General features: G+C 36.3%; 1 protein-coding gene across 15 annotated transcripts in view; it reads left to right on the plus strand.

Annotated features, from left to right (window-relative positions):
* Window positions 1-14446, plus strand: part of Syne1 (spectrin repeat containing nuclear envelope protein 1) — a 428203-nt gene that overhangs the window by 68787 nt on the left and 344970 nt on the right. For all 15 annotated transcript variants that reach the window (XM_078018867.1, XM_078018881.1, XM_078018877.1 and 12 more), the window contains one exon: window positions 3717-3778. In XM_078018867.1, coding sequence (XP_077874993.1) covers window positions 3717-3778 — 62 coding nt within the window. The remainder of the gene's footprint in view (window positions 1-3716; window positions 3779-14446) is intronic.

Genomic DNA, 14446 nt, shown 5'->3' on the forward strand with positions numbered 1-14446 from the left:
ATCAGCTTACTATAGAGATGTGGCCACATCAAGGTTATAGTAGTTCAATTCACAATAGCTAAGCTATGGAACCAACCTGGGTGCCCTTTAATGGGTGAATGGAGAAAGAAAATGTGGTATATATACCCAGTGGAATATTACTCAGCCATAAAGAAAAAGGGAAAGATGGTATAATGGATTGGACATAACTTTCCTGTGTTCATATATGATTACATGACCAATGTAACTGTACATCATGTACAACCACAAAATGGAAATATATACTACATGTATGTATGTCAAAATACATTCTACTGTCAAGTTTAACTAAAAACAACAAATAAAAATTTAAAAAATTAACCACTAAAAATAATCTATGGCAAACTACTAAGAATACATTAATATTAGATAATTTTAGTATTTTTTGCCAGAGGTTTTTTTTCAAATTTAACTATATTTATTTAAGCAATGTAGTTTTCTTCTTAGTATTTGTATATTAAATGTGACATTGATTAGAGACAGATGTATTCAGGAATTCATGATTTTACTCTTTATGATTTTTCATGCTTCTAATAGAATTTATTGTATATTATTAAGAGCATACTCATGAATACTCATGTACTTCTCAGAAATAAGTTCTTATGGAAGAATTTGTTCAATATATTTTAATATAGTCATTTCAGTTACTGTTAACATTCCAAAAACATCATCTGTTAAAATGGATATTGGCATGTATTTTAATATTCTTTTTATTTAGTAATGCTATTTACAAACTAATGAGCACAAGATTCTGTAGCATAGTTTTACATAACTAATGATACATGCCAAATCCATTATTCATAATAAAATTACCAGGTAATCAACATACTTCTAGACTCTATGTTTGTATGCTCAGTGACAAAGGTTCTGTAGTAACCCAAGCTACCATTTATTTTGACCTCTTTGCTTCTAACTGCATGAATACACCAGGGTGAACCATAATGGCCATAGGAACAAGTTACTGCTAACCTTAAACAATGTTCTTTTAAAAGCAAGGGCATATATATCAAGAGAACCTTAAAGCTTATGTCATGGGAGTTATTTCAGTTGCTTGTCAATAGGATTATAAATAAATGTTCTCATGACTATTTTTATGTAGGTTTGGTTGATAGACATTTATGGCATACTTGTCTTCTGCAGTTTAAAGATCTTATGTTATCGATATTAGATTTAATTAACAAATGTGGAAGTAAATTATTCAGGTTTTACATAAAGATAACAGTTTACTAACAATGAAATTTTAGAATTCTTTTTTCTTTTAGGAAAATAGTACGTAAAATACACAAAATTAAAATATTTACTAAGAATTCAGCTGACTGCATCTAATAAATATAAAAGTAGACTTTTAGGATCCAGAAAAATCTGGTTTTGCAGGCATAAAAGGAAGCATGTAGAGAATTTGACATTTAGATATACACAATGCTACAAAAAAAAGATAATTTGAGCTCTCTAAAAGGAGGTCTTTTAACTAAAGTCTAAATATAAAATCAAAGATTTGCCATCAGATGGTAAATCTGAAGGTGGTAGCAGTGAAAATGTAAAAATTTAAAATCAGGAAGCAACATATAATCAGTAGGTATTCTTAAACTTATGACATCCTACACTAACTCATGCTAATTTATTTTAACATTTTAAAACAATGACATCTTGGTTTATAAAAGAATATATAATTTCAAATTAAGTGTAACAATTTGCATACACTCTAATTGTATCTTCAGTCTATTTTAGACTAAGAATTGCACTTTATGTATCATAAAGTTCTGAATTTCATCACGCTTAGTTTGAATAGTTAATTTTGCAGCAGTATAACTTTATAGAACCTGAAGATTCCACAGCCAATCTCACATTTAACCATGAATTTATCATTTTCATGTGATTAGTATCTGGTAAGACCAATATACTAATTTTTATGTTGTTGTCAATTAGTAATGTAATATCATGGATCCACACTTCTGAAATCCAAAACCTGGCTCTGCTACTGGGTGATTTTGGTAAAAATACTTAATTTCTATGTGCCTTGGCTTTCTTATCTATAAAATGAGAATTATAATAGGCTTTATTTATACGTTTGTTGTAAGAATGAAAGTTAATACATGCATTATATTTTGTTATATAAAGATTAAATAAATAATAATTTAATTAAAATATAATGTGATATATGTCACGTTATACATGTGTGTTAGCATGCATAGGAGCACCTTGTATATAGGAAATGTCACCAATTTGTAATGCTGATTTTTTTTGTACTTGAAAATTAAAACAAAAAAGCATGCTAGAAATATTTTAGAAATACTAGCATTCTGCAAATTTTATGTACATATCCAAAGCTTCTCCAAATTAAAAGTTCTTGTTATCTATTTTCCTCATCCATTCATTGCTATTTGTCAATGTTGATCAGGTTTACATCCTGGAAGACAGTCGGATTCCAAGGTGAAACCTTGGAAAGGTCATATCTAGAAATGTGGATTGAGCATCACCCCCCAAAGGGAGAGGAACTGAGATTAGGTGTGCTCATCTGTAACCCCCACAGCATCTCGCCTTGTCTGGTGTCAACCATTTGACATCCAGGAAAGGTTGGTTGAGCAAACAGATGTCACCCTTCTTTCTAAGGGATTAAATCCCTCCTCTCTCTGGCCTTCATGTCTTTAAACCTCTAATTAAAGCTTTCCTGAATCCTGTTCTTTTCCTTCTTCATTAGTCTTCTCTTGTTGCATAACAATACCACAGACTTGGCAGTTTAAAGTACCACACATTTATTGTCTCCACATGTTCATGGGTCAGGAGTCATGCACAGCATAGCTGCATCTGCTCAGAGTCCCACAGGCTACAAGATGCTAGCGGACTGCATCCACATCCCCATTCTCTTCAAGGGACTTCAACCTACTTTTGAATTTGTCTGCAGTGCTAGCAGAATCCATTCCTTGTGGCTGTAAGACAAGACCCAGATTCCTATTGGATATTGGCTGGAGGCAGCTCTCCACTGCTGAAAGAAACCCAGTTCTCTGCCTTTGACCACCTTCACAGATGGTTCACAGCATGCTGGTGCTGGGAGAGCCTCAGCTAGGATGGAGTGATTTAAGGCAACAGGATCACATTGTGACACCCCACCACCGTTTCATATTCTATTAGCTTGAAGCAAGTCACAGGATCCGCCCACACTCTACAGAAACAAAAGTGTGGATTCCAGGAGGTGGGAATTTCTGTAGATTGCCCAGGGTATATTCTCCCAACTCTCCATTTGAGTTAAGTATCTGTAATGCCTCATATTTATAGCTCTACCTTAATATTGCTGTGTAACCCACTATATACTTATGCCTTTGTCTGTGTCTATCTCTATGTCTCTCTGTCTCCCTCTACAAGTAGAACTTGACATTTATCTGGACTTAGTAAACTTTTATTTTTAACAGCTTTGTTGAGGGACAATTAATCAGTGAACTTTCAGTAAGTGAATGAGAGTAAACATAGGGATGAAGTGGTGCAAACTTTAAAGTATTTGGTAATAATTTTTATAGGAACAGTTCCATGTGATAATGTATTTAGAATTGTGTCAACCCTGAAAGAAAATAATTGTTCCAATGAATTAGAAGATAAAATGGTTTTATGATTAGTTCTAGAGCTTTATACCTTGGCCTTTTTTCATAGTATAAATCCATGATACTTTATGCTATCTAACCAAATTCTTTTTTTTTTTCTTTTAGATGAGCAAGAAATTGTACAAAAGCGTACTTTCACAAAATGGATCAACTCTCATCTGGCCAAGGTAAGGGAGACAACCCAGAGTTACAGGTTTGCATAGTTTCAGCCAAAAAGTCATGAAGTTGCACAATGTGGAGGGATGCTGCTGTTGTTTTTGCCACCATTACTGATCAATGACATTGGCCATCCTATTCACTGGTTTAATTGTCACCTAAGTGAGGCATTTACAGACTTTGTCTCTGGAAAGAAATGGACTGACAGCCAGTCAAGAGCAGTTACTTCATGTCAATCCCATGGATCTTGCTCAAATATTTCACTGTTATTACTTGTATCTTAATTGGTGTCAGATTTTTGCTCAGATGTGCTTATGTCTGTTTGGAACAGGAAGAAAGAATAAGTGGTCTGTGCTGAGCAAAGAGGTTTATCTGAGGAGGTGAGGACAGTGCCCCTCCCAGGTGCTTTGATGAAAAATATTACCCTGGAAGCAAGACACTGGAAAGACTGACATCTTTCCAAGATTGTCCATATTAGGTTGTGCCAGGTGATCTTAGTCTTTTTCTAGTGTGCATTCTAATGTCTTTGCACATAACTACGATATAAAATAAATTTTAATCTTAGTTTATTGTAATAAAATCAACATCTTACGCTGCTGATGGGAAAACAAGTAAAACAAGAAGCATAGTGTTTGTCAAAATAAACTTAGATGATTGGATAATTGTCTGGATTCAGCTACTAGAACCTTTTGTGGCTACTAGAACCTCTTGAGGGTTTTTAAACAGTTCTGCTATGGTTTATACGTGAAATTTCACCCAAAGACCCACATGTTAAAGGCTGAGTCCCTACCTTGGCAGTATCAGTAGGTGGTGAGACCTTAAGAGGTAGAACACAATAAGTAGGTGGTCTTTCAGTCACAGAAGACATACTCTCTAAGGGGTCTGTGGGACCCCAGCCCCTCCTCTTTTCTCAACCTGGATGTGAGGTGAACGGCTTTGCTCTTCCACCTGCCCCTCCCCATGATGTGCTGCCTTGACAAAAGCAGTGGGCTGACTGTCCATGGGCTGAAGCCTCAAAACCCTGAACCAAAGTAAATCTCAACAACAGAGTGAATGAATACATCCCTGAAGTCCCAGTTGATTTTAATCCCTTTCTGCAGATTAACTGTGTACCTGTGTCTCTGCTAGGTTTTAGGGAAAGGAAAATATAGTAGAAAATGTTCCCAGGACTTGAGAAGCTCACAATCCAGCAATAAAGGACTAGAACAATGTGTCTAGGTACAGGATAAATTGGGATCACCTTTCCTAAAATCTCTTTCCAAAAGCTACTTGATGAGAGGAGAATTCTCTGGTCCAGTGGTTGCACCTAGAATCCGTCCTGTTCCTCCTTCCTTTCTACTCTGTGACTGCAGAAGGCCTGAGAACTCTGGGGACTCATTTCCTCAAGCCTGTTGACAGCCAGACTCTACTTAACTACAGAATTGGCAACTATCAGGGAAGATTTTTCTTTCCAAAATGAAAATAAAGTTATTGTTTCTCATACTGTAAAAAGGCTACATGCTAACTGTAAGTAATATTAATAATGCATCTCTTAGAAAGTGTAAAGAAAGTTGAAGTGACCTTAGATTACACAGCCCAGTTAGATGTATGACTCAAATATTACTTGCCATTTTTCTTTTGATAGTGTACCTCTTCACATGCCTAAAAGATTCTAATCTAGAAAAGAACCCGAAGTCCCTATGTTTCCCCAATGTTACACACTTGTGCATGAATGGTATCATTTTGAAATGCCCAGAAAATTACCGTATCCATAAAAACCTATTATAAACTTAATATAACAGAGACAGTTTTGGGTTATTTTTAATCCTCTGTACTTGTCATTTCTTTTCTTCTTGGGCCACTTTGAAAACTAAACAGTGAAATAGAAAAATACGTGAACTTGTTCTCCTGAACTTATTTATGCCAATGTTATAGTGTTTCATTAAAAATAGCCCAAACCTAAGAAAGCATAGGATGATATTTTAGTTTTCTGACTCCTTATATTTGGAAAACTTTCTGAAATGAGATCTGGCCCCAGTTCCCTGCTGTGGCAATTGAAAACTCAAGGAGAGCTGTGGGGTTGGTGTGTCTGTGTTTGTCTCTGCAGCTGACCACATATTGCCACTCATCTATCCCCATCCTTTGCCCTCCTTGTTCCCACTTAAGGTCCTGTTTACAGCTCTCTCTCTCTCCCTCTCCCTCTCTCCCCCCTCTCTCATTCTCCCTGTCACCTCTCTTCCATCCCATTTCAGTTGTCCCTTCCATGCCATCTCCTCTGCCACCGCACCTGCAGCCCAGCCCAGTCCCTTTTCCATCTCTATCTCAGTCTCCCTGTCCCTATCTTTACCCTTTTATTTGTGTACTAGTCCTATAAAAACACATTTAGTCTGAAAATCCAAAACTTCACAGTGTCATTGAGGTTGTATTTACTTATGTCCTCAAGTTAAAGCGAGGCAAACACTTCCCTCCCCATTACGGGTCCTCACTTACTTCAAGGAATTCTAAGAATGAGAATACTTCACCTACGACAAAAGCAGTCACTTTCATATGTGATCTGGCCTCTGGACCTTGTGTCACTTTTCCTGATGCTTTGTGAGAAGGCTTGCTGCCAACACCACTCGGGGTGCTAGAGCATGCTTGGACCCTTCACTTTAGCATACATGGACAGTTGCACTAACCACACATGCACACACACACACACACACACACACACACACACACACACAGTCAGATAATTCCTTCAGGAACATGTGTCCAGGGTCTTACTAAATCTGTCAAGGATATAGCTTCTTAAATTTGGAGTTCTTGTCTCTTGATCATCAGCAACACCCTGAAATCTCCCCCAAACAATAGGTTCTCAGTCACAGAGCAGGCCCAAAGCTATGTTTCAGAACATTTCTCTTTAGAAAAAATAATCCACAAAGAAGAAGCTTGACTCATCTGAAAGTCCTTCCTGATCTTCCAGAACTTTTTGGAGTCTTGTTTCCCTCTTCTTGCTTGTTGAGTAACCAAAGCTGTTGGCTTTTAGTGGACCTGGGGTACCAGGGTTGAGGATCAGGTTGAGTCTGCTCTGGTGTGTTTTTCCTGCATTGATAATTCTCCATTGTCTAGTAATGACGTCAGCCTGTTGGGTCAGTGAATTTGGGTCCTGCTTAGTCAATTCAACCTGTTGTAACAAAATACCAGAGGCTGGGTGTCTTAAACAGCAGACACTTATTCCTTACATTTCTGGAGGCTGGGAAGTCCAAAATGAAGGCACCAACAGATTTGGATTTTGATGAAGGCTATTTCCCTTGTCCCTGTGTGTCACATGGCAGCAGGAAAGAGCTATGGTCTCTCTTCATCTTCCTATAAGGCCACTAATAAATCACACCATGGGGCCCCACATTTGTGGCTTCACCTAAACCTAGATACTACCCAAAGGCTCCACCTCTAAATATCATCATATTAGGGTTAAGTGTTCATCATATGAATTTTGGTGGGGATACAAGCCACAGACCTTTAGTCTATAACAGGCCTCAAGTTCAGTCTGAAGTCTGACTGGAAGCAAATGAGGAGTTCTAAATCTGTAACACAGGGGTGGGAGCTCTACCCTGAAAACACTTACCCCCATTCCTGGTGGATGTTTACTTTGGAATTTTTCCATTAACCTGACAATGAAACCATTGAGAATGGTTGAGTTGCATTCTATTCCTTGGTCTTATTGATTGTCTCCTATAGTTTTTGTTTATATTTATTTACTAATAAAAGTAAGAAAATGACCCATGTTGAAAGTATATTTTTTTTCTGGTAATCAGAATAATAGTTTCAAATCACCTGTTACTTATGCTACATGATGTTCCAAGTTATTTTATATCTAAAAACAAGAAAAAAGTATCAAATTGACTAGGAAAAAGAATTTGACATTTTTCTGGAATGCAACTTGTAAATATTTCACAGGATCTCTGTTGTCTGAGAACTTTTGCATAGTAGTCATGGAAATTGGTATGTATTTAAATTAGAATGGTAAATCATAAATCCCGTGATAATATTATGCCTCCTTTAATGTTTCTGAATAATCTAAAGATAATAAAATTTTATTTTTTAGTTTTTATTGATTATTTTGTGGTGCTAGGGATTGAATGCAAAGCCTCATGTTTGGCAATCCACTGAGCCATATGCTCAGGCCCCCAATTTTTATGTTAAAGAACAATTTGAAAGACTGTCTTTGGAAAGCAAATGTATCTATTTTCTCAAAATCTTCTTTGCAAATTGACTTTGCAAAACAGCATTGATAATGGCAGGATTAAGAGTTGAGATGTTGAGTTGAGAATAAAAAATGTTGGTGGTCTTGTTCTTCCCAAGGTCATTAAATCTTGGGTGCATCAGAGACTATTGGAAATGATTATGAAAGTGAGTTTGAAGAGGTTTTTTTAATAGGAAATTTTCATTTTGTTCTTGATTGCTTGTCTTGGTTTCACATCAATATATGACATATTAAATAAGAAACTCTTCTACTGATGACATTCTATTTTATTATAGCAATTATTTATAAATATTATGACAGAAGTTATGAAGAAATAGGATACAAACAAGAGTCCAATATGTTTTTATAAAATATACTTTTCTTAAACCAAATATTTTATTAAAAATAGGGGGCAAACCTAAGGATTTTCCCTCTGTGGGTGTTTTATATCACTCTTAGTACACAGATATAGATTATTCAAATTTATGGGTCTAATTATCCATTCATTTTTTGATGTTTGCTTTGTTCCTAAATGGAAGTTTTTATGTCTCTGCAATTATGCAAAGAATCGAAAATCACAAATTGTCAATATACTACAATATGACATTCACAAAAATTAGCAGTTATAGTTGTTTCATATACTCCATCATCCGTTTCAGAGATGGGGCTCCCTTTTTAGACATGAAACCTATAATTTTCTTTTTATCAAGAAGAAACATTATATTCTGTTAGTTCTGTTAATGAAAGGAGATGAAATATTTCTTAATTAGCCCAATTTATTTCGAGTGGTAGTTTTTCAAAGTTAGGTTCCTGATGCAGGTCTAACACATTAGCACTCATTGTTAGGATGCATTTGTAAATTGAAGGGATGCTGTTTATTGAGCACTTGCCATGTGCCAGTTATGGTGCTTTAACAACTGTATCTTATTTTATTCAATCCTAACAACAATCAAATGTATCATTTTTACTCTTTTATAAGTTATAAGCCTGAAAATTTAATTAATTAGCTTAGGGTCACAAAACAAAGGACAAAGCCGGGTTTCTGAGTTTGGGCACTGTGGGTCAGCTCAGGCTGCTATGAGAGATGCCATAGGTTGAGTGGCTTAAACAGCAAACTATTCCCCCAGTTCTGGTGGCTGGGAAGTGCAAGATCCAGGTCTTCATTTTCCTGGGAGGGCGCTTTTCCTGGCTTGCATATGGCTGCCATCTCCTTGTCTTTAGTTGGCAGAAAGAAAAGGAGCCCTGGTCTCTCTTCCTCCAATTATAAGGCTATTAATCAATCCCATCATGGGGGCCTCACTATCATGGTCTCATCTAAGCAGAATAGTTTCCAAGGAACCTCATCTCCAAATATCATCACATATGAATTTTGGAGGCATTCAACCTCTTAGTCCACAGCAGGCATCAATCACTATGTCATACTCTCAGACTTCATTTATTTATTTAGTCACTCATTCACTAAGCACCTATTTTGTGGTAGGTGTTGTGGATACATCAGTGAATACACACATAGCCCATGCCATCTTGGAACTAGTGGTCTAGCAGAGGAGACCCACAATTACCATGAAGTGTGTATGATGAATTCTAGGAGAAAGAAAGTTCAGGGTGACCAGGAGCACATATCAATCATAGCCAGACACACAGATGATCTCAGGGAGAGGTCTTTAGGCTTTCACAGGAAGAAACCTTTAATCAGAGGCCTGAGAAATGACTCAGGAGTGGGTAGGTGGAGGGAACAATGTTTTCAAAAGTGGAGATGTGAGAAAGATGATGGTTCTAAAGTAAAGAGAGTAGAAGAATTTAGGAATATCTGAAAATGTTCCAGGAGTGAGTTGGCAACATGGAAAACAGAATTGGTCAAAGGCCAGTCATAAACACAGTTTGGATCCATACCATGGGCAGAAGGCCCAAGACAAAGAATCTTATGCAGGATGAGAAATGATTAACTTAGGCTCTAACCCCTTCCCCTTCTCATGAATTAGAGCAGGAGCAAGTAAGATTGGAGATGGAGTGCAGTAAGTCAGATGAGAGCTATAGACAGGTTGGACTAAAGTCATGGTGAATTGCACAGAAGATGGAAGAAGACCCTCATTGTTATACAAATACATGTATGATGATGTAGGAAAAAGAAAAAAACAAGAAGTGTGTCACATTAGGTTGGGTAGAGAGAAGTGATGGGAGAGGAGGGCTGGGGAAGGGGGGAAAGGAAGGAGAGCAGAATAAAATAGACATTATTATTGCTGTGGGTATATACGTGACTGCATGACCAATGTGATTCTGCAACCTGTACACTCAGAAAAATGAGAAATTATACCTCATCTGATTCAAATGTATGATATGTCAAGATCATTGTACTGTCATGTGTAACTAATTAAAACAAATTAAAAAAATAAAGTCATGGTGGGAGAATGGAAAAAAAATGAATAAATTAAATAGGTGTTTAGGGGTGGACCTGAAGGAACTGAGACTTAATTGGAATCCCAGAGGAGAAATTAAGGATGACTTATAGATTCCTGACCTGAGAAATTAAGATCAGTCATATAGATCAGAAATATAAGAGGCTTGGGAAAAAGGTGTACTAAGTTCTGGCTCAGATAGAGAAATTACTTGATTTCTGTGAGAGATGAATCCATGTGACCTGGCAGTTAGGACGCATTGTCCACTGTTGGGAGTGGAGTCCACATTACAATAGAAACCAGATTCAGGTTAACTGATGAGTTGATGAAGGGTGAGAGAGTTAGGACACTCAGTACCTACAACATGTTCATGAGATGGAATCTTAGCTAGTGCTGAAAATTGGATCTGTTGAGAGACTTTTTTTTCATATAGCATTCAAAAAATTTTAGTGAATTATACTTATACATAATAGTGTTATTTATTTTTGATGTACACATAAATGCATATGATTTAGTCTTCTCCATTTCAATCCCCAGTACTACCTCTTCCCTCCCTCTTCCCTCCCCTGGCTCCTCTTCTTCTACTTTATTGGTCTTCCTTTTATTTATTTATTTGTTTATTTTTAATCGATGCATTAGAGTTATATTTAAATTGTAATGCATTGTGATATGTTCATACATGCACATAGTGTAATTTGCTCAACATTATTCTACAGATCTTCCCCTTTACCTCTATTCTTCCCTCACCCTCGGTCCCCTGGCTCCTATTCTATTGTTTTCCCTTCTATTTTCTCAAGAGTCTCATTTTTAAAATTTCTGAGTTTTGGTCTCTACCTTCTGTATATATTGTGTAGACACACCACATTTCCTTATCCATTTTTTTATTGATGAGCTCCGGAGCACCTAGGTTGACTATTGTGGATTGTGCTGCTATATACACTGGTATGCATGTGTTATTACTATAGCATGCTGACTTCATTTCTTTTGGATGAATAGTAAGTGCATTTTCAACACAGGGTGGTCTTGGGTGTCTGTGAAGAAGGGAATGATCAAGAACTAGTAAAGAATGAGAGACTGGAGAACAGAAGGAAGGTGAGTTTGAAGGTACAAAGGGAGGCAGAGTGAGACAAAGAATCAAGAGCTTTTGTAGGGGGTGTACGTTTGCACCACAGGAGAGAAATCTCTTTCCTTGAGACCAGCGGAAAGAAGGGTATGGATGTATCGAAGCTTGAGTGAGGTGAAGACATTAGAAGACAGACGGAAAGCACTTGAGTTGAAGGGGTCCCCACCTGATGGTCACAGATGTCTCAGATTTACCAGTGTGATTATGCATTTTTGAACAAAAAGATTCTATTAGAAAAATATGTTAAATTTTGACAGTTAAAATGTTAGTTCTTTCACGTTTTAAATCCCCAAATTTATTCATGATCCATAGCTATTATAATTGTATGGTGCTACACTGGCCATCCAAAGGGAACAATTTAAATATGTCTTTTCCAACAAAATTTATAAAATGTTTGATTTTTTTAAAATTGGAGAAATATAGTATAAATAATATTAATATTCATATTGATTGTATTCGTTTGCAATTTCACATTTTCTCTCATTTTGTCAAGCAGAATAAACTGTATTTAAACCCCATTGGTTCAATCTTTATGATATCTAGCTGTGAAATAGATGGGTTGGAACTAGGCCCTTTGAGGGGGAAAAAAATAGGTCTCAGCCATTTTTTAGTGTTTCTATAAATGTGTTTCTTTTCAATATGCAATGAGCAATCCTTTTTCCATCTGCCAGCCTTTTATTTGTAGATCTCTCAAGCATAGGCACCAAATATTTCAAACACTGCCTTTGGAATGACCTCAGGCATAATATAGGCATCTTCTTACTCTTTAGAAGAACTGGTTTAAAAAAAGAAAAAAAAAGTCTTAAAACATTATTCAGGTTTTCTATTAATTTCCAGGGCTACTGTAACAAAGTACAGTATATTGACTTGAAATGAGAATTTTACTCTCTCACAGTTAGGAAGGAAGAAGGCCATGTTTCTTCTCAGACTCCAGCAGAATCCTTTCTTATCTGCTTGGCCTCTGAAGGTGGCCTGCAGTCCTTCATATTCCTTGGCCTGCATCTCTGCAGTCTCTTCCCCTGGGCATGCCTGTGTCTGTGTCCAGATGACCTCATTATATAAAGACATGTGTCATAGTGGATGGGGACCAGTGCTACTGACCTCCTTGTAACCTGATTACTTCTATGAAGACCCTCTTTCCAAATCCGGTCACATTCTACAGTGCAGGCATTGAGATTTCAATATATATTTGGGAGGGGGTCATTCCAAACCATAAGAGATCCATTAAGAGCACATTTTGTTTTAATACAAAGTTAGATGCACAGCCTTTAAGAGGAACACAGGATTTTCCTTGTTCTTTTAAAAAGCAACCCGTAGTAATTACAATTTGAATGATGTCTGCACAGTCATAGAATATCACTTTCCTAGTTGCTTTCATCTTCTCCAGTTATCTTTTCACCAACAGTGATGAAAGGTAGCATGGAAACACTTTGTGGATTGAATTTCTCTCCCATCTGTTTCCTTGCACACACTTTGGTGGAACTGCTAGTGAAAGGGCCAAAAAGGGAAAAGCAAATGTAATTATTCACCCCAGAAATCATTATTTAGTTTTTTTAAAAGCTACATTAAATATGTGAGGTGATGAATATGTTGTTAGCTTGATTTAATCATTTCAAAATATGTTAAAACCTCATGTTTTACACTCTAAATGTATACAATTTTATGTATCAATTATGCCTTAATAAAATTAGGGAAAACACATCTATTTTGATTTTGTTAACCCTAAACATACTGATAAATTAGTTATTTCCAAATATGCATTTAAAAATTAGAAAGGAAAAATCACCATTTCAAAATGAATAGCATTTATTAGTTTAAGGGGTATATTAATTCATTGATAACATGGAAATAAGTTCTACAAAATTTATACAGTTAATAAACATTTAAATAATATTTTTCAAAATTCCTTCTTTAGAAATATATCTTATTTATTCATACATTCATTAACAAGTATTTTTAAATGCTATTTAATCAGGCAATATTTGAGGTACTGAGCATGTAGCAGTGAATAAAATAGAGAAATAATCTATGTATTTTGGATCTTACATTCTAATGGGGGAGATGAGCAGAAGAGGAGATGACAAAAGTGTTCTGTTGAGAAAAGACTGAAGAAGAGCAAGTTGAGAAGGGAGATAAGTTGGGGGTCATTGAAGTCATCCAGGCCAGGGATTGGTGACTTGGACCAAGATACTGGCAGTAGAGGAGATAAGAGATGGCTGGATTCTGGATGAATTTTGAAAAAGAAAACAAAAACAAAAACAAGATTTGTTAATGAGTCACGTATTTTGTGTGAACAAAATGTATCAAGGACAATACCAATATTGCACAGAATAAAGGAAATGACTTGAAGATTGTGCTTCTTTTATACTATATACTGAAAACAACTTTTATTATATCTGAGAATTATTAAGAGCAGAGTTTTCCTGAGCAGATTGAAAGCTGGGCTAAAGGGAAGTTATTGCCTTTTGAGATATTTATTCAGAATTGAATTAAATAATCAAGGAAGTGGAAATGATTATGCTATCCATCATGGAAAATGAAAAAGAATGGAAACTACATTCGTATCTTTGCCAAATAGAGGTGGAAAATAATCACAACAGGTCTTTCATAAAGGCACTGGCAGAGAAACAGATGACACAGAAAGTTTTAAAATTACTTCTCGTTTCCAGAGATATTGGGAACTTTCAATTCGATTTTCTGAATAATATAACAAATCCTTTTAGATATCAAGTGAATTTTATTTGGCTATCATCTGTGGTTATCGGCTTTATCGATCTGGTCCAAGGCTGTGTTAGCTTTCTGAGGTGTTCCAGTGTGGTGGGCTGTTTGCCAGCCTCTGGGGAGGTGACTTGCTTCACATCCGCTGGTCAACCTCTCTTCCCTTACCACCTCCTCTCTGTTCCTGCTGTTTGGCTATTGTCCCCACCCTGCAGATGACCATCAGAACATGGAAAAC

This window comes from Ictidomys tridecemlineatus, chromosome 8, assembly GCF_052094955.1.
Source record: "Ictidomys tridecemlineatus isolate mIctTri1 chromosome 8, mIctTri1.hap1, whole genome shotgun sequence".
NCBI lineage: Eukaryota > Metazoa > Chordata > Mammalia > Rodentia > Sciuridae > Ictidomys > Ictidomys tridecemlineatus.